The sequence below is a fragment of the Suillus plorans genome, assembly GCF_016647745.1.
Source record: "Suillus plorans strain S12 chromosome Unknown HD556scaffold_68, whole genome shotgun sequence".
NCBI lineage: Eukaryota > Fungi > Basidiomycota > Agaricomycetes > Boletales > Suillaceae > Suillus > Suillus plorans.
This window is the reverse complement of record NW_024537452.1, coordinates 61,993-88,153: the sequence shown is the minus strand read 5'-3', so window position 1 is coordinate 88,153 and position 26,161 is coordinate 61,993. Positions and strand designations below refer to the sequence as shown.

At 48.8% G+C, this 26,161-nt stretch overlaps 8 protein-coding genes and 1 non-coding gene across 9 annotated transcripts; 6 read left to right on the top strand and 3 right to left on the bottom strand.

Annotated features, from left to right (window-relative positions):
* Window positions 1–904: 904 nt before the first annotated feature.
* Window positions 905–2,526, top strand: HD556DRAFT_1447831 (uncharacterized protein; the record flags this gene model as incomplete). The annotated part of the gene is made up of 12 exons (XM_041307344.1): window positions 905–971; window positions 1,013–1,041; window positions 1,094–1,108; window positions 1,163–1,201; window positions 1,257–1,285; window positions 1,344–1,353; window positions 1,414–1,441; window positions 1,623–1,682; window positions 1,741–1,875; window positions 1,932–2,163; window positions 2,219–2,267; window positions 2,323–2,526. 12 exons carry the CDS (start codon window positions 905–907, stop codon window positions 2,524–2,526), a joined length of 897 nt encoding a protein of 298 aa, XP_041155660.1.
* Window positions 2,527–5,410: 2,884 nt separating this feature from the next.
* On the top strand, window positions 5,411–6,597 carry HD556DRAFT_1312023 (uncharacterized protein; the record flags this gene model as incomplete). The annotated part of the gene is made up of 2 exons (XM_041300606.1): window positions 5,411–5,470; window positions 5,530–6,597. The coding sequence occupies 2 exons, from the start codon at window positions 5,411–5,413 to the stop codon at window positions 6,595–6,597; spliced, it is 1,128 nt and encodes a 375-aa protein (XP_041155659.1).
* Window positions 6,598–12,077: 5,480 nt separating this feature from the next.
* On the top strand, window positions 12,078–13,774 carry HD556DRAFT_857687 (squalene epoxidase-domain-containing protein; the record flags this gene model as incomplete). Its single annotated transcript, XM_041311847.1, has 6 exons — window positions 12,078–12,249; window positions 12,301–12,347; window positions 12,431–13,113; window positions 13,170–13,545; window positions 13,602–13,692; window positions 13,751–13,774. Coding segments are annotated over exons 3-6 (1,091 nt in total), but the record flags the coding sequence as incomplete, so codon positions are not given.
* Window positions 13,775–15,046: 1,272 nt separating this feature from the next.
* HD556DRAFT_1403414 (cytidine deaminase-like protein) lies at window positions 15,047–15,992 on the top strand. The gene is made up of 5 exons (XM_041303882.1): window positions 15,047–15,186; window positions 15,251–15,358; window positions 15,415–15,458; window positions 15,523–15,563; window positions 15,613–15,992. Exons 1-5 carry the CDS (start codon window positions 15,132–15,134, stop codon window positions 15,803–15,805), a joined length of 441 nt encoding a protein of 146 aa, XP_041155657.1. The 5' UTR covers window positions 15,047–15,131; the 3' UTR covers window positions 15,806–15,992.
* Window positions 15,993–21,468, top strand: HD556DRAFT_1297844 (uncharacterized protein; the record flags this gene model as incomplete). Its single annotated transcript, XM_041299445.1, has 19 exons — window positions 15,993–16,234; window positions 16,293–16,427; window positions 16,520–16,720; window positions 16,770–17,457; window positions 17,510–17,846; window positions 17,918–18,161; window positions 18,220–18,329; window positions 18,380–18,570; window positions 18,622–18,656; window positions 18,710–18,760; window positions 18,818–19,405; window positions 19,465–19,563; window positions 19,619–19,895; window positions 19,952–20,022; window positions 20,078–20,525; window positions 20,578–20,669; window positions 20,719–20,828; window positions 20,891–21,219; window positions 21,263–21,468. The coding sequence occupies exons 1-19, from the start codon at window positions 16,085–16,087 to the stop codon at window positions 21,466–21,468; spliced, it is 4,362 nt and encodes a 1,453-aa protein (XP_041155656.1). The 5' UTR covers window positions 15,993–16,084.
* Window positions 21,469–21,641: 173 nt separating this feature from the next.
* HD556DRAFT_1403397 (RNA polymerase Rpb7) lies at window positions 21,642–22,994 on the bottom strand. Its single transcript, XM_041303881.1, has 4 exons — window positions 22,491–22,994; window positions 22,156–22,425; window positions 22,055–22,105; window positions 21,642–21,999 (listed from the first exon to the last, which is right to left on the bottom strand). The coding sequence occupies exons 1-4, from the start codon at window positions 22,500–22,502 to the stop codon at window positions 21,904–21,906; spliced, it is 429 nt and encodes a 142-aa protein (XP_041155655.1). The 5' UTR covers window positions 22,503–22,994; the 3' UTR covers window positions 21,642–21,903.
* HD556DRAFT_t101 lies at window positions 22,742–22,873 on the bottom strand. Its single transcript has one exon. It is a non-coding gene; the product is annotated as a tRNA-Ile (tRNA).
* Window positions 22,995–23,184: 190 nt separating the features above from the next.
* HD556DRAFT_1403395 (uncharacterized protein) lies at window positions 23,185–24,494 on the top strand. The gene is made up of 2 exons (XM_041303880.1): window positions 23,185–23,662; window positions 23,717–24,494. The coding sequence occupies exons 1-2, from the start codon at window positions 23,244–23,246 to the stop codon at window positions 24,024–24,026; spliced, it is 729 nt and encodes a 242-aa protein (XP_041155654.1). The 5' UTR covers window positions 23,185–23,243; the 3' UTR covers window positions 24,027–24,494.
* Window positions 24,495–24,854: 360 nt separating this feature from the next.
* HD556DRAFT_1312017 (uncharacterized protein) lies at window positions 24,855–25,445 on the bottom strand (the record flags this gene model as incomplete). The annotated part of the gene is made up of 1 exon (XM_041300605.1): window positions 24,855–25,445. The coding sequence occupies one exon, from the start codon at window positions 25,443–25,445 to the stop codon at window positions 24,855–24,857; it is 591 nt and encodes a 196-aa protein (XP_041155653.1).
* Window positions 25,446–26,161: the final 716 nt, after the last annotated feature.

Sequence of the window (26,161 nt, the reverse complement as noted above, 5' to 3'; positions counted from 1 at the left end):
ATCGATCAACACAGCCTCATTACCATCTAAGGCGAGAAAGAGGGGCGGCAAGATCGTGAAATCTACCGCCAAAACGTGAAAAATAGCGAACTATAAGACCCACTCCCTAAAGGTAGCGGGAATTTTCTGGTATTTTCTTCCAGCTCATTGTGGTCATATGACCGACCACATGCACGTGATCGCGTCACTAATGAATACCTCCGAAGGACCAAAAGTGGGACTTTACCTGGTTTACCAAGACATAGCATCACCAGCGCTATACTTCACAAGAGGTGATGTGACTGATCAGATCAATCAAGTACTGATTCATCGCCACAGCATGGCCAGAAATCATTAATCAGTACTCAGTGATATTCGTGTTACAAGATGTGTTCACATTTGGTGCCAACACTGCTTCTGCCAAAGATGGAATCTATCTACATGATCGTCGCGTCCACGTCAATACCTCAGAACAACTACTGAGTTCAAGCTTGTACCGTTCCTTTCTTCGCGTTGTCAAGTTATTGTACCTCCGAATCTCGTACTCGTCTGCGGCTTGCGAAGAGTTGTGTAACACTCTAGGCACACTAGCAGAGCTTCCAGGGAACGAAGTTCATCAATTTTCTATATAAGGACTACAAGAACCGCAAACTTGATCTATGGCATATGCAGTGGAGTGCACAAATATTTACCTTGATCTTCGGTTACCAATGAGCACGGATGGCAGTGGTATACGTACATATAGCGTGAATGTCACCGCTATGCGTTTACCAAGTTCACCTCTCACCCACACCCATTCTCTAACAATATGACCATAGTATCAAATGACCCCACTTGGTGGCCGTCCATCCATGCATATCGTTTTTCCAGCTATTTTGGAGATTCGTGGAGAGCAGTCGGATGTTGAAGCTGAGCGCTGACTCGGATGTCTCAATCTAACCTTGGCTCCGATATTGCAGTTGCCGCTTTTGTTGGGGTGATGTATGATTGGGGTGAGCACGATAAGATTAAAGGATTACTGATATCTTACAAGTATTTTCAGCACTCACATTCGGACAAGAGGTATGTCGATGCCATGACCGGAGCAGCCATCTCGCTAAGAATCCTTTTATAGGTCGAACTCGTTTGGGTGAGTAGAGTCTCATGGCAGAGGGAACACACATGAACATACACTTATTTACAGAGACAACGCTGGTCCCTAATGACAGTGCTGTATCTCAGTGTATGTATCTTGTTTGTGGTAGTTGCCATTGCGTGCTGACTTGAAAGTATCCTAGGTACGCTACCTTGGAATCCTATCTGCTGCGTATGTTCTGAAGGCTAAACATTCGGTGTTGTGCTAATCATCTATCTCTTATGATCAGCCTGTCCATGGTTGGTATGTCTCCTTAGTACATTCACTGTCTTCTCTTCTTCTGACCGACATTCAGTCAGTCTTCCGACCATCTCGCTGACGGATACAGTGAGTCTTCTGTATAAATGCCTGTCATTCCCCTCAAATTAACCGTGGTGTTCTGTAGCAGTGGGTGTGGTTCTTTTGCTGACTTCTCAGTCCACTAATGGCTACCACGTTATACTACCAAAGATGTGAGTCTGTTTGGAGTATGTGCTACCTGAGAGTGGTCACTGATCGGATTTGTCAGGCTGGATGATGTACGCTATATGGGAATGGACGGGTCTTGTGGTATTTGCGATGCTGTGGGGTGAGCTTTGCACTTGCGAGACCTCAGTGATATCGGAATGACTGAAACATGCCGCAAGTCATCATCACCACTCGGTTGCATGCCATGTATCAACGAGACAGAAAGATCCTGATACTTCTCGTTGTCACCTTCCTGTCGATCAACACTTTTGATGGAGTGACAGTCTTAGTGTCAACGATGCATAGTTCAGGAGGTACGCTTACTTATAGATGAAAACGAACGTGCATAGGGCTCATTCATGGACACCAGAGGAACTCATTCTCTCCGGCACCTACCAGTGCAGGATTGGCTATACAGGAGATACCCTAGTTCTTTATTTTGCTGCTTGGATACTCTACAATGTGTGGGAGGTCCTCACACTATGTCTCGCAGTCTGGATTGCGGTAAAACACTTTCGTGAACTGCGGCAGCATTCGACAGGAGGGATTATCGGGGACTGTTTTACGGTGTTGATGAAAACTCACGTGTTTTACTTTGCGAGGTAAGTTCATATTGTGATTATTGTCCTTTTTTCACTGAAGGGTCGGACATGATAGCTTTGTTGCTGTCTCTTGCTTCGAGTACGTCGTTGAATTCTCTCCAACGGTATGTCAATCTTTCACTTACCTCTACATGTGACCACGATCTATCATCTCTATAGAGCCATTATCTCCTAGAAGAACAGACTTTGTCTGGCTTGTTTCAGATTTTGCAGGCCGTGCAGATGTTTGTGCTAGGACCACGGCTGATTCTTGGCATTCGAGAATATAATGCTGAACTCGTGGCTGACTCCGACGCAGCAACCCGCATGACCTCAATTGCTTTCCAAGAGCGTGTGCATATATCGACTGGCAGTGGTGTGTAATGCTCGATGAAGTTGATGCGAACCGTCGTCTAGTGCTTGCAGGGAGCACGGGAAATTTGTTTTTTTGTTTCTATTCCAAGCCTCGTTGCGGTGCTCAAGTAGTTATTTAGTGTCACAAAATACATGTCAAGGAGACACAATAGTTTCGTCGTAGTATTATTCGAATCATTTGCTATAGGTCTTGACATTGACAATGTTTCAACCAATGTCCTGGATATCTCTACTGTACCAACGAAGGAAAGCAGTGTACAGAACAGGAAAGTCGAGGAGCGACATATGTTTATAGGCGATGTCGCCGGAGCGCTTCTAGATCTCATTTTTGAGACTCGTAACTTACCTCTCGTTGTATCAGAAGCACTATATGGGATATTGACTTTTGTCATATGATGTGCCTGCCTTGTAGTCGTGGGATCCAGTAGGTGAGGCGTCTTCAGGATAAAAGCAGCGAGGCTACGCCGCGAAAAGAGCACGTAGTCGGGAGCGCAGGAGCAATCGGAGTGCAGGTGGCGCTCAGGTGGAGCACGCACGTGGGGTAGACGCGATTTAGTTCCGCGGGATCAAACGCTCCGTGCTTATATATGTTAGACGTGCCAGCAGAATGCAGACTTCAAATTTGTGGGGCTTTAAGCTTGATTACTGATATCTGTCAATTCTGGTTTTCACCCCAAATATCAACCGTTATTTACTCATGCCACCGAGCCGCCGGATGTCCGTGCTTACATTGTGGAGACATGAAATTGATGTAACGATTTCCGCATAAGTGGCTATAGGGCGTTATCTATTCAGAAAGAATTCGAAACATAGGAAAACAAAGAACGAACAGATAAAGCCCCGAGATCATCTAGTGAGATAGAAGTGCATGCTCATTCCTCAAACGTTGAGTGATGCAAGTTTGAAGTAGTGGTCCACGACCAATCCAGTGCAGACCATAGCCGCGCCATAACGGCCGGCCTAGAATACAAACGAACATTCAAATTAACGCACGTGGATATCTGTGATTTCTTCTAGCTATGTGTGGTATCATTATGGTCAAATGACCACACGTTGTAGTGGGAGGCTGGCGTCTCCAACGTGCCAAAGACACGACGGGAACGGCGTAACAGTAGAATGGGGATGCTTGCTGTTCGAGTACCCAGTATACAAAGGCATGCAACGAAGGCTATATCAAATAGACACAATGCAGGACGAGTGCCTTGGCCAAGACGGATTGCCGTGAACCTGACTCTGGCCTGCTCCTCGTCATTTTTAACATGACAAGCTTGAAGATGCCGCAAAACCTTCCGTCGAGTCACCTGACGTGGCACGTGCATGAACTACGGGGGCATTGTCAACAATTCAAAACACACCCCGTCGCTTACCAACAAGACACAATTGCGATGTTCAGTATCGTGCCCCAATTGAACCGACCCGTCGTTACAACCTAAGTGAATGGGATGGCCAAGTCAGCCTGAGGAGGAAAACGTTGGAACCAAGTAAGTTGATGTGTTAATTTTAAATTTTTTTGACCGTACCAACTCGGAGGAACAGAGAAGGCCAATATATCCATCGTTTCATCAGCGGGATTAGGCCCTGCTTCAAGCAGGGAGACCAACAACACCAGCATGGCGCTAAAACATTCAGAGAGATGTTGGGATTTATTAAGAACAAGTCATTCACGCCGTTGTACCAGCGGTCGTAAACATGTCAAAGATGGCGGCAGCGAGAACTGTCAGAAGGATTGCCTGGTTGGTCGGCCCTTCGAATGTTCTATTCCATGTAGAACAGCGTCAAGAGACAGGTGATGGTCATGATAAACCCAGTGAGATGTACCAACTTTGCGATCAAAGTCATTAAATTTATGACACAGCCTGCGCTGTGCACCCGTACTAGGCCTAGCAATGCATAGAACAAGGTGTTGTTCGCATCGTCGCTCATACGCAACGCCACACGGCAGGCCGCCAACAGGGGCGGCGTAAGAAACCATGATGCTATCGTCTTCTACTTTCCTCACTGATGCAAAATCCATGTTCAAGTACCAGCCTGCCGGAATATCCCGGCACCATTCAGCTGAGCAGTGGCGCCATTCTTTCTCCTCACCCGTTTTCTTCTATACGCGACGTCGAGTTCGTCGCACCTGCTAGTACTGCTCCCAATCGAACAGACATCTGTTCTTTCACCCACCCGCCACTCCCTTTAGTTTCACAAAGATTCTGTTTGTCAATACTCCGTAGTTTCCTTTTTTTTCCATTGTTTCGTACTACCGATCTTTTAATTATCATCCCATTGTTTGCTCCTGTTCATCGCGTGAAACTAGCTATCGAGTCATTAGGCATGATCGGATCCGTAAGCAGTTGTCCTACTACCCTCCACTGTCCAGCGGATCCATCTGCCTGCGTCCCACCCCGAGCTGACGCTCGGTCCAGCCCGATGAGATCTCATGACATCGACCCGAGCTAGACGAGGCTAGAACCAAATGTAGCTAAAGTCGTAAACGTTCGTAAGCAGTGTCCGTAACAATTTTTGCAGATGGCAACCAAAAAACTCAAAGTTACAAATGGGGGCGCACAACTCGATAAATTCTATAACCCTCAGGCCTCAGTTGTCGTTCACATGAAAAGAAAAAGTTTCGGATGGCCCAAATAATGCCGACCAAATGTGTCGAAGGCTACCGGTGAGCGAGGTCACCCTCCCACAGATTCCACAAACGTTCCCATTGACTCCCTTTGCAACATGGATGGTTGATATCTTACCTAAGACCTGCTATGAGCCACTACAATGGCAATTTGGTGTGGACGTCGTGGACATGTGGTTTGCGAAATGTTGCAATTTAAATAGGATGCGACGGTTGACGAAACCTCAAAATCACCCCACTTCTGATCTCAATCTCAATCTCATTCGCGTCAATATGCAAACAAACGCCAATTTATCAGCCATCTCAGGTATTATTAGTACCCTGCAGAGTATTGTAAGTGCTCGGTTTTCGGGGTGTTGGCATCCGAATATACTAATAATCATTCACTTCAGCAATCGCTGTCGGATGTAGTCGGGCAAGAGGTCTCGAGCCAAAACGGTGTCAACTATCGTCGCCGGCAACGTAACGAAATGCAGTTCACGATTGTGCGGTCCAAGAATTATTCATCGCGCTTGCCCACGGAAATCCTCGCACAAATTTTCCTGTGCTGCATCCCAGAAGGAAACTGGAAGCCTGTGCCACGTCGGGCTCCCATGCTGTTGACCGCAGTATGTCGACGATGGCGGGAGGTTGCTCTGGACATACCGGATCTATGGCGCAGGCTACAATTCAACGCCGGGTACGGTGACTGGCAGAAGAGAGCTTTGTGCTATGACTCCTGCCTCAAGCGATCACGAGGACGTCAGCTGTCGTTGACACTCGAGTGCTACGACGATAACTTGACGGAGTTACAGAGCCTGCTCCGGCCATATGTCAATCAAGTATCGTCGCTGACTGTTAGGATATTCTCCGGTATCTGCTGTCCACTGGCGGCCGCAGACTTCGGCGGACTAAATGAGTTCGTTATACACGGTTTTTATCCCGTGCTCGCTGTTTCAGAATCTATCGGACAATTGCCGCCCAACGTGCGCAGTCTCAAGCTAAAGAACGTGGCGCTTACCGTCCACGTGTTATCTTCCTTCAAACCTCTCTCATGGGCCGGTCTCACAAATCTCGAGCTCATCCTAGACGGCCCAAATCCCTTTGCGCAGTTGCTCCGTCGGTGTCCCAATCTCTCGTCCTTGACGATAGTTGGAAAATTCACGGCAATCCAGACCTCGAAAGCATTCATCCATCCCAAACTTCAAACCTTTCGCATATCTGGAAATTTGCATGTGGACTCGATCGATAAATTCAAAGCCATCACACTCCCCAATCTACGTGCGTTCGAGGCTCGTAATACAGGCCAATGGCCTCACGAAGATTTCAAGGCGTTTTTGACACGGTCGCAGTGTCGCCTGGAGAGCCTGCTCTTTAGTGGTGGAGTGGTGATAACGAATGGACAGAGGGCGGAATACGTTGCACTTTTTCCTTCACTCGAACTATCGACAAATCCTATGCGTTCCGGGATTTTCATTTGACTCGTGTAAAATAGGTAGTACATAGTAGTTGATGGATAGTCTGCTTACAATATACCCTTGCACATTTACTCGGGCGAGGTTAGAAACGACAGGGCTCTTTCTCTTCACCTTACATCATCCATGCCGCCGTCCTCCGGGTTATATTAGCGGATGAAGGTCCAAGATGTTCAACAGCCAATCTGGCAGGAGTCATCATAAATGCAAAGTCTTATGGGCACTGACCCGGATTTGTTCAAGCTCACCTTTCACAAGTGAACGCGTGCTTATTCTGGAGCATGCACATGGTGTCGACGCGAATCGGTTCCGCAGGATCAAATGCTCCGTCCTTACGATATATAGATGTGACACAGCCTGCGCTGTGTACCAGTAGGCCTAGCAATGCATAGAACAAGGTGTGTTTCGCAACGTCGCTCGTACGCAACGCCACACGGTAGGCTGCCGACAGCCCAAGCAACCCTAAGCTACATCACATGAATTATATCATCTTACTAGTACCGCGAGGGGAAGCCTAGTAACCAGTGAGGTCGAACAATGCTCTTGCCGTGAAGGGCATGGTGATAAGTTTGCAAGACGAAGAATGCGAGTGAGTGTGATCCAGGTGGATCGATCAGTAGACAACATAAACTGACGTACTAGTATTCGATCGTACGTGGCCCGTTCGCAGCTCCATGTCTACTGTGTCATCATGATGAACTCAGAATGCAGTGACCTAGAAGGTTTAATTCGGCCTGTCCAGACCTCCCGACTCCGAGAGTCACCGTTCCGGTCAGTGGCGGCACGCGCCAAACATGACTCAGAGGAGAAAGCAATATTTAATAAATGTCGGACGTTGAACGCTGAACTCGCACCGAGTTTGAGCGCTAGCTGCTGGTGCAAACGTACGATTTTTTTTGCCGACAAGTGTTTATTGTCGGTTGGAACCGGGAACCGGTCGCCATTGGTAGGCAAAACATAAGTACATGTGATGCCATCATGGGGCTTGTTCAAGGAGGTTTGATGCATTTCTGGTTGTTCAACAGGTTCAAGTTCTGCTTGCTCGAGGGCCTATGTAGTCCGACATGGTCACGGTGTTGGGTACGGTCTCTTCGCACTGGTGAGGTCTGTTCACGTGATGCCATCAACTCAATGGTTACGTAATTGAATGTGCGCCTCGGCACCGCGATAACATGGACCCGGGTATTACCAAGCGGCGAAAATAACACAAGGAAGAATATTCAGCGCGAAACGTAGCATCCTAATCAGATAAAGATAACGTTAACGTGTTGTAACACGACTCTGGCCAGGCGTAGTACGTACCATGCGGTCGCAAAATTTGGTCGCCCCATTCTGAAGCAAACTTAAACAAAATACTTTTCCAACTTTGCCGAGACTTTTCGGACCCCACACTAACCAGCCCTGCAACATTAGAATTGAGTTTGTCGTTTCTGTTGAAGTTTTTCCTAATTTCAGCTGCAATCCCTAGGCTAGGATTCAGCGCACGTACGGCTCTAATTTAAGCCCAATCAGACCCTAGTATGTTTGCCTCGAATATTCATAGAGGTCAATTCTAAGAATTCTGATAGTCCCGAGGTCCGAGGCCAACATATTTTCATTTCTTCCGCACAACTTATTATCTATGCAATACTGGGATTCCCCTAGGCTGTTTAGTATTAAAAACGAGGACGTTCATCTCTCTGGTCTAACACCGCATGCACATGCAACTTCAAGCTTCAATATTAAAAATGAGAACGTTGATCTCTCTGGTCTAACACCGCATGATATGCAACTTCATCTGTGCTACATGTACACTAACTGCGATAGGGGCCGCCGTTTCGTTACCATTTGAAATTTACAAGCCCCAGACCATTTCATACGAAGACTACTTACACCAGCAATATCCGCTGTGTCACATCATTTTATCTTCGTCGTTCTAGCGCCATCCAATGTTATCGCTCCTGCACTTCGCAGATCCCTCCGAGGTATAGGCATCAGTCATCTTGTTTCTACACGCACAGGTTTGGATGCTGTGTGATGAGCCGAATCTCTGAGCTTATGTCCGATCAGTGATGCGGCGGCCAGTGACTAGCAAGTATATAGCACTTAACGTCCGAGCGGAACTTACCGACATGAATGGCGGCCCGTCAGTCTAGTGTCTATGGAGTATGAGAACCTGGTATTTGAGTTCAGATTCTTCGTCGTTTACTTCCCTTTCTCTTGATTTGCAGCGCTTCATAATGATAGTCCGCAGTATGTTGCCTACAGGAAGTCATCACTGGCATCTGGGCGTAGAGGGCTGTAGAATGCGATATGAATGCTTGATGTGCCAGAATTTTAATGGAACAGGTCCAGAAAAGGTGGAGTTGAAACCTACTCCGCGTTTGGCTCCAGAGAAGCCCAAGACAATGGCGTGAGGGAGCACCAGAACGTTCTACTTCGGAACGGCATGGTTCGGTATCAACGCCCTCGGACTTTATCACTGATACTGACTCACATCATGATGAAGTGATCGGCGAGGGCGTCACACCACAGCAACTCTTAGGTTCGTTCGGTCTCGTCCGTAACCTACTACCAAGTAGTAGGCAACTCAAAAGTACCTACTACTTCGTGGTAGATTACTTATACCAACACTGAACGTCAGGCACCCTCGATCTTTTCTCGCTGATGAATTCAGTGTTGTCACGGTATCATGATATCATCAACATGATTACCTTGACTAGGATGGAGCTTTCGGTCACAAATCATTTGCCATGGCCTTGTGACTACAGGGCACCCGACGCCGTCGTGATTGATGGAGCCCCATAACAAGGTTGATTAATGAAGCACACGGTGCGTGATAAGGCGATGTTCGTGCCTTGCAAGCAGGTGGTCAGTCTTGAACCAGAGTGACATTTTGCTGACCTCATCATTCTAGACGGCCATTATACCGCGACGGCGTTCAGAGATCCCTAGGGACCGTCGACATTAAGCCTTAGATGGATTGTGCGGATTTTATTTAATTTGGGAACGCTGCTAATCTGGGGATCAGATCGATCAAGGCTTGGCACGGATAATAAGGAGTCGTAGGTGTGACGCACGAGTGGAGTTTGATGTAGTAGAGGGCGCATGCACTGATGCACTTGACTTGGGAATTAGATGAGCGTGGATGGCAGGTATTCAGGAACGTAAAGAGATGGGTAATGAACAACCGGACTCAGTTGTATATTGAGGTTCAAGCTTTAGGTGGCGACTACTGTGTAGACAAATCGTCGTTGCGGTTCACGTTGACGTTGTCCTATTCATCATCAACGCCGCTGTTCCTACTACTCGGGCAGGTCAGAGGCAAATTTGCGGCTGACGACTCGGAGGTATTCGAGGCCTTGTTATTAGTACCGTCACACTCTTGTCCTTGTCAATGTTTGTTACCGTGCAGAGAACCGCGCCAGATGCGAGAAGATATATTATGCAATTGCTATCTATTCACGCCTCAACGCATTCCGAGAAGTATCCCGACGCCTCATATCCAGCGAAATCATGGGCACGAAAAAGGAATCATGGCGATTGTGAAGTCCCGATGATATTCAAAAAGGGAGGACAGAGAAATGACGAGCAAGACATCGAAAAGGAAGAATAGTGAGGAGGTAGAGGAAGACAGTAGAGGTACGGGAGGAGAGGGGAAAAGAATGAGTCAGTAGGCGGTGAAGGGTATGTTGAGTGACGGTGAGCGCTGCATGGACGGATGCGCAAGCTAACACCCCAAAACAGAGTGTATCGGCTACTATCGGGTATACCTATTTCCGTTATCTGATATCTAACCCCACAGCACAGCAGCATCTGTCTTGACAGTTTGCGGTTAATATTTAGGAGGAGTCGAAGCACTTCGAAAGTATAATTAGAGGGCAAGTTTAATTTAGAACACGCTACTTATCAGATAGCCAAGTTATAGCCAAGCGAATAGGGTGTATGTTACCGTTCCGAAGTACATAGATCGGCGGTCCCTGGGCCTGAACAGCCTATCAAGACTCCAACCACCGCTCGGTATGTTCACCAGCCTCGTGCGTACCTTCTTACAGCCTACGAACATCAGTGCTCAGCGCTCAGCACCGACAGACGGACCTCGATTGCAGTCGCTCCATCGGCAGCGCTTCCCTATACTGGCTTCTACATCTTCCGAGCTGTACCCTCATTTTCCTCTCCTGTACCGAACTTGAGAGCGAGAGCAGCATTGGACTGTCAAGGGCACTAGGTTTGAAAAAAGTGCTTTGTGCAAAGGCCGCGAGTAGGACAATGAACACGAGAAAAAGTGCCGTACCTTTCTCCGACACAGTTTGCGAGGTCCAGCCTTTACTAAATATAACGTCAGTTGAGTGGCAACACGCCGGTTTCTGGGCGCCAATCTATCTCGGAATGCTAACAGGTTACAGCCTATACTAACCGGATGGGATGATCAGCGGGACCCTGAGCAAGGTGACGAAATTTCGTAAGGGGACAGTCTGGCCACTTCGACTAGAGAATCTCCTCCCGTTCGTTCGTGTTCCTTCCCCCCAGCTGCTTCAGACCCCATGACTCGGTGACTCGGACACCACTGCGGCAAAACAACTTAAGTACTTATCCAACGTTTCATCGGATGCGGCTAGTCTAATATCTGTCTGTCCCAGGTATGTTACCCTCGAATCTTATTCTAATCAGTCAGTACTTATTATCTCGTTCAACTGCGGTTGAACGTGTCTTCTTGTAGGGCCGGTGGCTCGACTCACACCAACAATTCATGTCCGTCTCAGAGCCTGGTGCAGAAGCAGAAGTAACCTTCTTATAGGGAGTCAAACAGAAGTCGAAGCTGGGAGGACGAAAAGTAAAAGTAGTCTATTTATCTGATTATTGTCAACGCGTTCGTCTTGCTAATGTATCTGCTATTTTCCACAAACCACCGTGTATACCTGTACCCTTGAAGATTCCAACTCTCGGTCACGATGTTACCCGTGAGGTACTAGGTGACCCTGCCGGCATTATCGTGCCATAAACTACAGGGCTCGCAGCGCCACCGCCCTGAGTATAATGAAAGAAAGTGATGGCAGAGATCAAGAAATGCGCTTTGAAGATGTGGCAAAACCGAACATCCACAGGAACCAGCCTGATATGATATCCTCGATATGCCTGTGTACTGGCGCTGGAGCCGTGTAAATCGGGCTTGGACGTTGAAATCAAATGTTGACGCGACTAGTAAGTCGATCACACGTAAAGACGGCGATACAATCATACCTTTCAAGTTCACACCCAATTTGCGTCGGCATCACCGATTCAGACTAGTCGGAGGCTCGGAGCACTCCATTCACTATCAGGGATGCAGTCAAAAATTTGGTCTAGTAGTTCACAATCTCCGAATAATTTCAGCCTGATCGTATCATGCATTTTGGCGCACCGGTACCAGAAAGAGCATAGTGTGCACGAGCTTACTATCCTATGTTCTCTGAAACGAGTTAGCACCGAGTATGTGCCGCTGATAAGAGAATGACTTACTACTAGTAGTGGACCAACTCGGAAGTGAATTACGGCTTTAGTGATCGGATCTCGTATTTCTAAGAACGTGTTACAAATGGAAACGGTACGTCACAAAATCTATCACGAATACACTGCAACCGATTGAGACAGTATTCGGCTTGCACTAGACTCTCCAACTCGTGTCGAACGATCTTCAGGGTAAGATTTGCCAATTATCCGGTGCGAATATGTTTGGACCATCTCATGTAGCCGAAGCGAAACGATTTGCGCTAGACTTGTTTTCAGATAAATACCAGGTGAGCGTAGCCCGTCCCGATTGTTCAACCCGCCATGCCCTCTTCATCATACGACGTGCTCATCATTGGTGCCGGTATCGCAGGGCCGGCCCTTGCCCATGCTCTTGCCACGAAGACGTATGGCAAGCGTAGTACTCCTCTTCGTATAGCAGTACTCGAGCGGTCTATGGCGAAGCCAGACCGCATGGTCGCCGAACTGCTCCAGCCTGGCGGCGTTATGTCACTCAAGCAGCTTGGTCTGGAGTCATGCCTTGGGGCCTTTGACTCTTCTCCCCTGTCAGGTTTTTACGTTATGCGAGGGGCTGATAATGGCATTTACGCTCCATTCCCTGAAGGCCATGAAGCGCGAGCTTTTGAACATGGCGCATTTGTCATGGCCTTGCGGGACCGCGCACGGCGGGCGCCCAATGTCGAGTTCATCGAGACCACAGTAACCGCTCTGCTCGAGAACGAGGATACCAATCGCATAATAGGTGTCAGCGCCTGCAAAACGGGTGGTCAGCCAGAGGCATATTTCGCTGACCTCGTCGTTGTCGCGGACGGCGGCTTGTCCAAGTTCAGAACTGCCGTTCTCGGGCACATGCCGTATGAGCCTTCGCAAATGGGTTACTTGGCAGGTCTGATCGTCAAAGACTTGACGCTGCCAGTGGCCAAGTGTGCCACTATGATTGTCCTGAAACGCGCTGGACCGGTCGTTCTTTATGAACTCCCCAACAATGAGTGCCGGATGCTGGTTGAGTTCAAGGAGCCACCGCCAGATCTCAAGGTCTGTAATTCCGTCTTGTGTGATCGTGAAACCTCCTCTCACTATCAATATTGCAGGAGCATATATTGCGCGACGTTGTACCTCAGCTTCCGGCATCGTTACGCGCGCCCATTCTCAATGCTTTGGAAACGTCGCGTTTGCGACGAGCCCCACATTATTACCTTCCTTCGATGAAGCAAGGAGAATCTAGCAAGGCAGGCGCTCTTCTAATGGGAGATTCATTAAACATGCGCCACCCGCTAACTGCGGGTGGAATGACGGTCGCCTTGAATGACGCAGTCATCCTTTCTGATCTTCTGGCCGACATCGAGAGCTTTGGAAACTGGAATGAGGTCTCGGCCGTCCTCCGGAAGTGGCACCATTTGAGAAAACCGCTCGCATCCACTATCAATACCATGAGCATGAGTTGGGCTGGCCTATTCGCAGCAGAAGGTACGCCGATATTAACTGTCGAATGCCCGAAGGCTCATGATTGTCCATGTGCGTAGGCGAGGCGTTTGACATTATGCAGGATGGAGCATTCAAGTTTTTCGGCAAGGGTCCCGAATATTCCGAGGAACCGATGGCATTAGCAGCTGGGTCAGTAATATATCGATAACTTGTCACGATCGCGCTTACCTGGTTCCGGAATTCCTAGGATCGCTAAGTCTCCCTTACGGCTGGCACGTAGTTCTCTTGCCATAGCGCTTTACTCCATTTGGGTGTTGTTCACCCATCCCAGAGCTGGAAGTAAATATGCTCCGCCAATTTACGAATACCCGATGCTTTTTGTTAAAGCACTGAACGTCGTAAGGTCATCTAATGCGCATTTTGGCACATGTTGACTGATTTTCATGTTATAGATATGGACTATGGGCATGGTGATGGGGCCGGTGTTGTGGGCAGAGATGTAACGATGTCCTTTACGACTTGGATTAATTCAGTAGATATTTTAATATTCATGCCTCATGTACAGCGTCACATATCGTTAATAGACATAGATCCTTCTGACTCGCACCTACTCACAGTCCGGCACGGGCTTTGCAATTGGCAAAAGTCATCGATTGGCAACTGATGTAGGGTGGTGTCGGATGTCAACGGTCGATACTGGTAAATTATGCCGTACTCATGTTGATAGTGTTTTGTACTATCAGCGTGAAGTGACTTTCTCATCAGCATCGGACAATGTGGGCTGCTCCTGTAGATACGCGAACCCTCCAATCATGCTTGCACATGGAGAAAAAACGTCCGAAACGATGACGCGGATACTGTGGTCTTTGTGCATGGCAGATCGGTCGACATTTGGGAACCTGGTAGATGGCGTTTCAAGGTCTGGAATGTAGTAATCATAAATAAGATGCAATGCGTTATGTGACAACACCAAGACTTGAGATCGAGAACCAGGACGGCCGAGATGGTTGAGAGATCCCGGGATTCGAATTCACAAAGAATGCGCTTCCTCTTGTATTTTGCGTGACCAGTGATCATATGATTGAATGTTCGGAAGTGTGATCCTTGTCGCGTCCGATATCGATTGAGACTAGTGACTGTAAAAAAAGCCAATTAAAACCTGCTTCCGGAATCCGCGGGTACGTGCAGCAAATTCACCTCATCTTAACCATATCCTACGATCTCCGCGCAGGAAGTATCTTCTCATAAAATGTCAATTCCTCGGCTTCCACATAGGAAAATGAGTCGATGTGCATGGATACACGCCAGGATGAGTTAGAAAAAGAACCACACCACCAGCACATCGCTCTGAGTCTAGAATGTGTTACTTACTACCATGGCCCAGTCTGAGTGCCCGTCGGTATGAATCAGCTTCTGGAACGCCTCCAACGTCTTCCATATTAATGCCACCAATTTGCCAGCAGGCGTGAGGCCCCAAGATACACCCCTGCTTCAAGTTGGCGGTTAGTGACTAGAGTGTGTGACGAGTGACGAGTGACTGATCGTAACTTCGGATCGGATTCGCGTGCTGCGATAGTTATCGGATCGTCAATCCCCTGGTTTGAATTATACCAACCAACGAATTATTCATGACAGATATCGTAGCTTCAAACCGTGACCGCCTCCTCCAAGCAGCAGTTGAAGGTACGAGTCTATCGCCCTAAAAACAGAACCTGAAAGAGCGCACTGTTCATAAGTATCTTGATAGCAAAGACATTCGCATACGTGCCTTACTCCAAATTCCGTGTGGGAGCAGCTCTTCTCACTGAGGATGGCGAAATCATCAAAGGTTCTAATATCGAGAACGCCTCATACGGTGAATACGGTCTTTACTTGGCTCTTGCTACTCATCAGTCCTGCTACCATACACAGGTGGTACTATTTGTGCAGAGCGCACTGCATTCGTGAAAGCAGTAGTGCGTCCACCTTATCTGGTAGCGTTCGTAGGGCTTGATCTGTAACTAAATATCTCGATATCAGAGTGAAGGCCATCGTAAGTTTGTGGCGCTCGCTGTCACAACGTATGTCATTATTATCCTCGCTCCAAATCTTACACCAATTACCTACTAGCGACGTTGCCTCGCCAATTGCGCCTTGTGGGATCTGTCGTCAAGTAATTCGCGAATTTTGTCCTCTCGACATGCCCATCCTATTGGCTGCATCTTCCTACTTGGAGAAAGAAGATGGAGTGCGAGAATCTACTCTTGAGGAATTACTTCCGTTTAGTTTCGGACCTGAAGATTTGGAAAGAGATCGTGGTTAGGCTCCCTTTTGATACCTGTTTGAACTCATCTATAGGGTCATGTATGCAATAAGAGAACACATCCTATAAGAATGAATGATTTTATAGCCTCATTAGGAGGAACAAATTGTCTTCTTCTAAGATGAGGTCTAGACTATAGTCGCCCGAAAAGGTACAGCCGGTGTGTGGCTGTGAATGACAGCCGTCACTTTGGCGCGGGCTGCGGGAGCAAGGGAACTGCTGAGCTGTGCACGTAACATACAACGTGCACTACACATTTCTTCATCCACAACGTCCTGCATGGCTCCTTGGCACAGGACAGCCGCTTTTATATGGTCAACCCTTGCTTTTCTTCTTTATTTTGGTTACACGTCTGCTGCTGATCCAGAACATGCCATAAGCTACTTCAACAACCCACCAACTCGGTTGTTCTTTTTCGACGATACGACTGTGAGGCATCCATATCTACCTCAGGGTTCACTTAATAACAATTCACTTTATCCTGTAGAGTGTGATATACCATGATGCTAATTTTGGGGATATACATGTCTCTCAAGACGAAGGCAAGACCTGGAAACGCGCAGATGACATACCACCTGGGGAGGCTGCAATGTTTATGGAGCACCCATTCAACAACCGCGTGGTGCGTTACCGCCCATACTCTCATTTCTAGTATATTTCATCTGCCTCGAATACACTGACGTGGCTTTTGATCTGACCGAATTCTATCTATAGGCATTCGTATTAACAAACTCCTACACGCATTACCGCACAGACGACCGCGGAAAGTCATGGCGCACGTTCGAGGTCCCCGAGCTAGTGGGTTATATCCAAAAACCGCTCTCATTTCACTCGGATCCCAAAAAGTCGGAGTACACCCTCTTCCAGGCCACCAAATGTGACCAAATTCCCTGGGGAGAACAATGTAAAGACGTGGTGCGCACTTATTGACATTTATATATTACTTGCATTCAAATCTCTACAGACATACTACACCAAAGATGGATTTGTTTCATCACCACAACTTCTCCTAGAGGACGTCTCCCGTTGCCAATTCGCTCACAGTAGTAAGGATTTCAAACATGACGCTCACGAGGACCTCATCTACTGCGTCGCTTATGACACCTCCGCTACGGCTGGCTCACACAACATCGCAAGCAGTCGTCTGTACTCCAGCACAGACTTTTTTGCCACCAAGCAGAACGAAGACCTTGGCATCGGCAAGAATGCCAAGGGTGTCGTGGCATTCGCAATCGTGTCCAAGTTTGCCGTGGTTGCGCTCAAGGACTTGACACCTGGCAGCGAGGGTGACATGCTGTTATATGTTACTGTGGACACCAAAGAATGGGCCAAGGCACATTTCCCACATGCCTCCCAGGCTCGCTTGCGGGAGAACGCATACACTATTGTCGAATCTACAGTTCACTCTCTAGCAGTAGATGTAGTCTTGCACGACATAACCACTGTCGGTACCCTGTTTGTCAGCAACTCCAACGGCACCTACTTTGTGGAGAGCTTGATGAACACGAACAGAAACATGATGGGGTATGTCGACTACGAGACCATATATGGCGTTGAGGGTGTTGGTATTGCCAACGTCGTCGCTAATGCGCAAGATGTTGAGAGGAAGATGGCAGCCAAGCAATTACGGTCGGTCATCACATTTGATGACGGTGAGGAACGATGTTCCTTCTTTGATTTTAAACTGATCTTACGTCTTCGCAGGTAGCTCATGGAATTCCCTTGCCGCTCCTAGCGGTACCTGCTCCTCCGAATCATGTTCGCTGCACTTGCACTCAGTAACAGACATGCACAACTATGGCCCCGTTTTCTCGTCCCCCGCTCCTGGCTTCGTCATGGGCGTGGGTTCCGTTGGAAAAGCTCTTGCGCCATACGATGAGAGCAATACCTACATGAGCAAGGACGCCGGCCTGACATGGACTATGGTCCGCGAAGGCGCGTGTCAATACGAATTTGGCGATTCTGGAAGTGTCATCGTCGTCGTCGACGACGAAGAACCTACCAACTCTATCATGTACTCCACGGACATGGGCCAGACCTGGTATGCCTTTCCGCCCTGCCTCTCGCTGCGTGTGCATATATGCGATCTTACTGAAACGTCTTGCCCTATAGGAACACATACAATATTGAGATCCGATTCCGTGCCAAGGGCCTGACGACGGTATCGGATTCAACGTCTCAGAAGTTCCTCCTCCTTGGCCAGGTCGTGCGGCAGTCCCCACAGTCCAATGAAGGCCGTAACGCTGCCATCTACCTCGACTTCGCTGCCCTTGGGCGCCCACAGTGTGGTCCTAACGACAAGGAATCATGGTATGCAAGAGCCAATACCAAATCAGAGTGCATCATGGGTGCCAAGGTTTGTTACTGAGATGTAAACCTTGTCATGAGAGTGGTCTTACTAATATACTTCGCAGCAATGGTACACCAGGCGCAAGGCTGGCGCGGATTGCTACATGGGTGAGAAGTTCCATGATCCGGAAGTTCATGATGATAAGTGCCCATGCGAGGAACATGATTATGAGTGGTACGTTGTTCCTGGTTACTCTGCCCATCACAATTGCTCATGCGTTCTAGTGACTATAACTATGTGCGGAGTGATGGTAAATGTGTGCCTTCGGGCCCAGAGCGCATACCCAGTACCCAGTGTACCCTTGGGACGCCCGGCGAAACGTACATGGGTTCATCGGGATATCGCAAGATCCCTGGGAACAAGTGTGAAGGTGGCTCTCGCATGGACGAGCCCATGTCTAAAGACTGTTCCGGAGGTGAGTGCCTCAGAGGTGATGAAAGATTTGTGTCTCATGTGTCATTTACAGCTGAACCTGTCGAAGGAGCGATTGTTTACCAGACTGTGTGTCTCTGTTCTTGCTTTTTTTCTCAGTATGGAAACTTACAATATTGTAGCATCCATTTGCTAGTGATATTGTACAGAGCGAGTTTTTCAAGGACTCGAAGGTGAGCGTCCTGTACATCGTACCATATCAATACCTCAGCTCACGTCTGCCTCCATAGACCGTCCTTGTCCGTCTTGCCGACTTCACAATATGGCAATCTAGTAACGAGGGTTACACATGGGAACAAAAGTTCCCAGAGGAGCGTTTCCTAGTGTTCTATATGCACACACACACCGACGACCGCGCATACCTTATCACCGACTCCAAGAGGTTCTACTATACAACAGACACTGGCCGCTACTGGCACCCTTCCGAAGCGCCTTCTCCTCCCAACACGTTCGGGGCCCAAGTGGTCCGCTTCCAGCCTAGGTCCGAGTATCTCATCTGGATCGGTAATGTGGACTGCCAATCAGGGTATGAAACCTGTCGCGCGCAGGCCCAGTACACATGGAACAATGGGCGGGATTGGCGGTTGGTGGAGGACTATGTCGTCAACTGTGACTGGGCACGCGATGAAGATCTGCGGATCGATTCATCTCAGATCCTATGCGAGTCATATGCGGACAAACAGGGCTCGCAGGTGTTTTTCGGGAAAGAGAATGCGTTGCAACTTGTGTCTGGCACAGACTATTATGCGAAGAAGACGAAGCTTTTTGACCATGTTGTGGGGTTCACTAAGTTTTCAGAGTTTTTAATCGTGGCTGAGGTGAGTTTTTTTGGTTGTTCTGTGCGTGGACTGTTGATTGATTGCTTGTGTACTTGCAGTACCTCCCGATGAGGGGCACGCTTAATCTCCAGGTCTCACTTGATGGACGTACGTTTGCTTCTGGGAACTTCCCTCCCGGCATGCATCCAGATTCTCACGTAGGCAGTTCGCCCTAGCCATACAAACGCTGGAATTGCTAATGATATTTTCTAGGCGTACACTGTCCTCGAGTCAAGCACTAAATCCATCTTCCTACACATGACCATGAACGAATTTCCAACGCCATGGGGCAACATCCTGAAATCCAACTCCAATGGAACATACTTTGGGCTGTCCATCGATAACGTGAATAGGAACAATGGCGGCTTTGTCGACTTTGAGAAGCTCGCGGGGTTGGATGGCATTGCGATTATCAACATAGTAGCCAATCCTGCGGAGGCTGCACTCACGGGACACAAGGTTCTGCAGACGAGGATTACGCATAATGACGGTATGCCTTTTTATGGGTATCTTTTGCCTCTCGTTGACGGTTGCTTGTTGTGTCAGGTGGCACTTGGAAGCCCCTTCTACCCCCTTCAGTAGATTCACTGGGTGTGAAGTACCCTTGTACATCAGTGGTATGTCGTGCTTTTTTGATCATCGTTGTCAATTGACTTATTTTGTCGTATGTAGGGCTGTGCACTCCACGTTCACGGATATACAGAACGCTTCGATGCCCGGGCGACATATAGCAGCCCATCCATCGTCGGCGTGGTGATGGCAGTCGGGAACGTGGGTGAATCGCTCGCCGCCTACACTGAGAGCGATACCTTCCTGTCCCGGGATGGCGGGTTCACATGGGAAGAAGTTCACAAGGACGCCCATCTCTGGGAGTTCGGCGATTCAGGGTCTATCATCGTGATCGTGAATGATGAGGAACCGACGGACCATGTCCTGTTTACCACAGATGAAGGTCTCACTTGGCGAGAATTCAAATTCACGACTGAGAAGATCAGAGTGAGGGATATCATGACGGTGCCAGAGGATACGAGCCGGAAGTTTATGCTCCTGGGTCGTTATCCCGCGACGGCTGGCTCGGTGATCGTACACTTAGACTTCTCATCTCTCACGCATCGAAGATGTGAGTTTGGTGCTCTTGTACTCGATGATTGATGTTGAACTCACTCTTCCAGGCCTCATGGATGCGGAAAAACCTGGACACGATGACTTTGAGCTATGGAGCCCCAGTGAAGAAAGAGACTCACTTTGCTTGTTCGGTCGACAGGTAAGTCGCCCAAACTTATGTTTTCCTTTGTCACCTATATCACATACAGACGCTCTACCATCGCCGCAAACGGGATGTGAACTGTGTTGTTGGAGACACGCCCAAGGCACTAGACAACATTGTACGGAATTGTACATGTGCGGTGGAGGACTTTGAGTGGTGAGTCACGGATATAATACCACCTGCTCAGAACTAATTTAAATCTGGGCACGAAAAAACAGCGAATTCAACTATGTCCACAATGGGGAAGGCCAATGCGTTCTTGTACCGGGGATGACAGCACGACCGCCCGATGATTCATGTCGCAATGGGGAAGACTACTGGTATGAACCCACGGCGTACCGCAAGGTGGACTACTCTAGTTGTGAGGGCGGCGACCGCATAGACCGAGGCACGCAACACTTGTGCCCTGGTATTAATGGCCACAGCGCGATATTCTGGATGATGGTGATTTTATTCCCCTTTGCGATCACAGCGCTTGTCGCATGGTGGTGGTACAGCAAGAGCGGAATGGCGAGAGGGCAAGTGAAATCTACTTCACGTGTGCGTTGTATGCTTATTGTTGACACACAGGACGATCCGTTTACCCGGAGGCGACTATTCGCATGGGTCAGGGTCTGGTGCGATGGCTACGCTGGCATCTGTGCCATGGTTCCTTCTCGGACTTGCGGGCATCGCGTTCGAATATATAGCGTCAAGCCTGGAATCTGTATCGATGGGCTACCGCGCGAGGCGTGGATATAGGGATGTACCTGTAGACGAGGATGCGCAGGTCTTGCGTTTTGAGGATGAGGAATGAGCAGGGCACAGGTCATACTTAGACGAGACTACCTCGACTATATATTAATAGCTCATACTTGTCCTTGTAGATCGTAGCCAATCGCTTTCCTATGTATTCTGGTTCTTATTTATCATGGCTTCGTCCAATGGTACTTAATCAAGCGCATGAATTGGACTAAGAGGATGACATTAGTACTTTGCAGTAAATAACACAGCGAATACAGTGATAGCAGGTATACATAAGGTGATCGTCCAAATTCGATCTTTTGACTAGTCTATAACACCAAGATGATCTTCCTTGATCGTTCCGATGGCGAACTACCTTGTGTTAACAGTTGTAGTCGTACTAAAATTAAAAGACTCACAATTTCGGTAGCATCGACGCGCGTTCCCACAATTTTTAGCCGTACACGAGTATTCTTCTCGATGATCTGTTCGAGACAAGGTAGGGACATTAGGGGGACCATACATAAATGGACGATACCTGGTCCTCTGATGCAAAGGATGGTGGATTTGAGGTCGGATCAAATTTCATGTCAGGATGTATCAGCTAGGAATGGTGCGAGATGTTGAGCGAGGCAGGACGGAGCAGCATTCAAACTCACTTGGTGAGACACGAAAACTGTCAATGGCCCGACGTCAGCAAAGAAGCCCATCTACGCGCTATTCAGTACGGATCGAGGAAAAATAACAAGGTATGGAGCACCTTGTTAACGTTATTCACGACCCCATCGACCACTTCTCCTTTGAATGGCTTGAAGACTATTGCACGATAGCGGGTGATAAATTCGGCCTGGCCACTTCCGCTCAGTACCATGCCTTTTCCGATATCCAGGATGGAGACGACAGCAATAATGTACCCGAATGCGCCTGAACATGTTCCTTCTACGTCTGAGTACAGTTTTGACTCGAGGAACTGGAGCATCCGAGGGCCAAAATATGACGGATGGAGGAGAATTGTATGCGTCAACTCTTTCTGAGCATTGAAGTTTGGTTATGACGGATTGAATGGTGATGGATCTCTCGGAGAGAGGTACTCACGATAAAGAACATGTTGGCTCGGTTAACACACGAGCAATCGTGTTGATGGATCGCAGAGCGTAGTAAGAATGCGGCAGATGACGTAATACAGCCTGTACCCTATACTGGCAGGCCACAACCTCACTGGGCATCACTAGCCTGTCGAACATTCAACTAAAGGTCTGTCGTCCCTGTGACGTTCAAAAGAGTATTCACGAACGCCTAGAACCAAGTTAGACGGTGCTGAAGGCAACAAGAGTCTACAAAAAGATTGGCCAACGTGGGGATCGAACCCAAGACCTTCGCGTATCAAGTCCATCGATAAGAGCGTGAAATTGTACCATAAACACTTTTATCAATGAACCGTATTAGCACGACGCTCTAACCAACTGAGCTAGTCGGCCTTGTTTTGCCGTGTAGCAAAGGTGTCAAAAGGGTTGGGCAACCTTTCCGTTTTTACATAATATCATTTAAATGTAGGTTACGTTACGACTTAGCTGCTAGCTAGTAGTGCAAGCTTGCGATATCGGACAGGTGAATTATGCTGTTGGCATCGATTACTCCTGTGCAGTGCAGATGCAGCAGATCTCACTTCAGTACTCAGTTTTCGCTAGCCTGAGAGGTACCGGTGACAATAAGGCAGAACTTTCTAGCGAAATGAAAATCAACGTCCCTTGTATAATATCCTTATCGAGAAGAAGTTCAAATTCGGTTTGGTTCAACTTGTTCTTTGACCAACATCTTCAATTCAGACAGACCTTTTCGATTTTAACGATGGTCACCTATTCTGCCTTCTTTTCTTCTGGCCTTCTCGCGCCTTACCATCCAAGAGCAACAACTCCTGCACCACCCTCCTCGCCCATGCCAATGCCATCCAGTCCTATGCACCCTGTCGATCGCGATCTGAGCGTGACGCCCACACCCGGTGGCAACTCAAATAACGTTGTTGCAATACCCACTGCGAATGCTGACCGTTCTCGCATGCGCAGGCGTCGCAGTAGCATGAATATTGGCGCGAATCCGATGGCTCTTATCAAATCCCCGACCCGAAATGCGGGCAGCGCGCTTCAGCGCACTGGCATCATGTCTCCCACCCGGAGTCGTGCAGGCAGCGTCGCAGAGAACGCTTCAGAATCCAGCAGTCTTTTCGGAAGATTAAGGAGTGGCAGTCTGAATGCAGGCCCTCCACTGCGGTGAGTGGCTTCAATGCCTGTAATTGTATGTCTTCTAATATTCATGTTGTGCAGCCTGCGTCGTGCAGTCAAGCGGACCGTCCCACTCGCTCCGCCTCCTACTGCCCCTCTTCCTCCACTTCCACCGCCATCACCATTACCATCCGCAAAATACACGCGTACTCTCGCGCCTCCCGCGCTCATCATACCTGTTCCTTGCCAACCCCTCATGAATTATTTTGTATCCGGTCCTAACACTTCCGGATTACTCAGCCCTGATTCTGCGATGCACTTCTCATCCAATATGTCGCCTGGTATCTCCTCCACCCCTGCTCATAAGTGTTATTTTGGAAGCACCATCGATGAAGAGATGAAGGAAAGCTGAACGCGCTTCGATAAGTGCCGCTTGTTTGGACATTGCGCCTGGTTGCGCACTCGCTCTCGTGCATCAATAACCCCGTTACCTATTTACTGTTCCAAATTAATTACCTGCTGCATTTGTTACCAACATCTCACTCATAGCCATCCAGTTTTACAGCGTATCTCTATGTCCTTCAGTTTCTGCATCTTTCAAGCTTTGTCGTTACTATTCTTGCTGCTGGTTTTGCTCGTTCTCGACATCACGTCCATGTTTTGAATGCTGCTCTAGTGTCTATGTTATTGTTTGGTATCTGACGTGAATAGACCACCGTGTTTTAGTCGTACCCATATTACCAATGAATTGTAGCCCGAGATATCAGTAGGGCCTGACATGGGTAGAGAGTGCCCGGGTACCCGCCCGGGTGGAACCTGCGGGTAGCGTGCGGGTCGGGTGCTACGGGTCACGGGTTGGCTTGGGTGATGTGACAGTGACTATTTAGCTCGCGAAGCTCGAAGTCAATGGCACAAGAGAAGAACGTTCTCGGGAAATAACAGGATAAAAGTCTGATATTTGGGTCCAGAAAACACTACTGTACGACTACGAATGGACTCTGCTTTTATACTACTGAAGCTCGGGTGATAACGGTAAAGAGAGGCAGTGGGGACAGAACCGGGTAGTAAGTACGTCGGCCGAGCATATAGTAGAGTAGCTGTAGCTATAGGAATAAATGAGTCCAATACGTTTTAGACAAGGGTGAGAAGCAGTCAGTGACGAGCACGATCTCTGAGTGACCGTTACATCTCCCCCTCCAGGGTGACCTACGTCTCCCTCGCCTTCTCTGACCTAAGGACGTCAGTCCATCTCGGCCATAGCCTCCTCGGGGGGCGCCACGGAGGAGGAACCCGTCACCGGGTATGTAGTGGGCAGGTCGGCTTGTTTTCGAACCCTCCCCAGCCCCCTTTTATTGAGCTTCTGCGTCTGCTTACGCCCGAAGTTGCGCTCCTTCCTCTGACCGGCGCGTCTCTGCTCTATCTTCTCTCGTTGATGGGTGGCGCTGATCGCAGTGTGCCACACCATCTTCTCCATCTGCTCCATACGGGAGGTGGACACGGTGATCTCACTATCTTCTTCGTCGCTGATGACGTCCGTGGCCTCTAGGGCAGACCCGATGCTCACCACCGCGCCGGACTCATCAAGGTACGATGCCGTGGACTGCAACCCCTCGCTATTGAAAGCGTGGGCGAAGAACTCATAGCCCAGGGGGCTAGGGGGTCGAGCGTGGGGGGGTTTGTTGCGTAGAGCGTGAGAGTAGGCGACGAAGAGCCTGAACTGCTCGCGCGTCACAAGGTGAGTATCGTCCTCGTTTTCGGGGTTGCCAACTAGTACGTCCCGGCCGTACGCCGAGAAGTAGAGAAGCTGGGATTCGTCGGGGGCGTGGGACATGGCGAATAAGCTGATTTCACCGTCCTCAAACCAGGATAGATGAGAGGCCGAGGTGGGTTGGTTGGTGTTGAGATGTGAAGGGGTGATGTGGGTGCTAGGACGGTTGGTGGGATATGAGGGAGCTGAGGCTGTATTTAAGTCAGCTCGGTCCTCTAGCGAAACGTGCCCCAAATATGATCGAGGGTCGTCGTTAGGAGGACTCCCTTCACCGTCCGTTAAGTTCCGAATGTCAGGAACACCTAGTAAGTCCAGGTACTCGGCCAGAGCAGCTAGGTGAGAAATCTGCTCATATGGCAGCCAGGTCACATCGCCCGCTCGCCACTTTACCTCAAACAACGCCCCTTCCTTCGTGCCGGAGTGGGACAGGATCTTGTCAACCGTCCACTCGCGGTCGGGTAGATCTCCGAAGTCGAATACCTGTGAGTCAGTCCGTCCAGGAAACAATCGATCATCGTTAGGGATATGGATGCGTAGCAACGACGAGTGGAAGACAGGATGAATACCTCGTTGCCTTAGTTGGTTCGGCAGCTCCAGCATAAATGAGTTGTTGCCATAGTCGCGTGTCAGCTTGTAGGGTCCGATGTACTTTGGAGAGAACTTTCGAGCTAGGCCCTTGGGTAAGGACATGTTCTTTGTTGACACGTAGGCCAAATCTCCTTCCTTAAACGGACATAGCTGACGTCTTCGGTTTGCGTTCCGCGTTTGTTTCACACGGG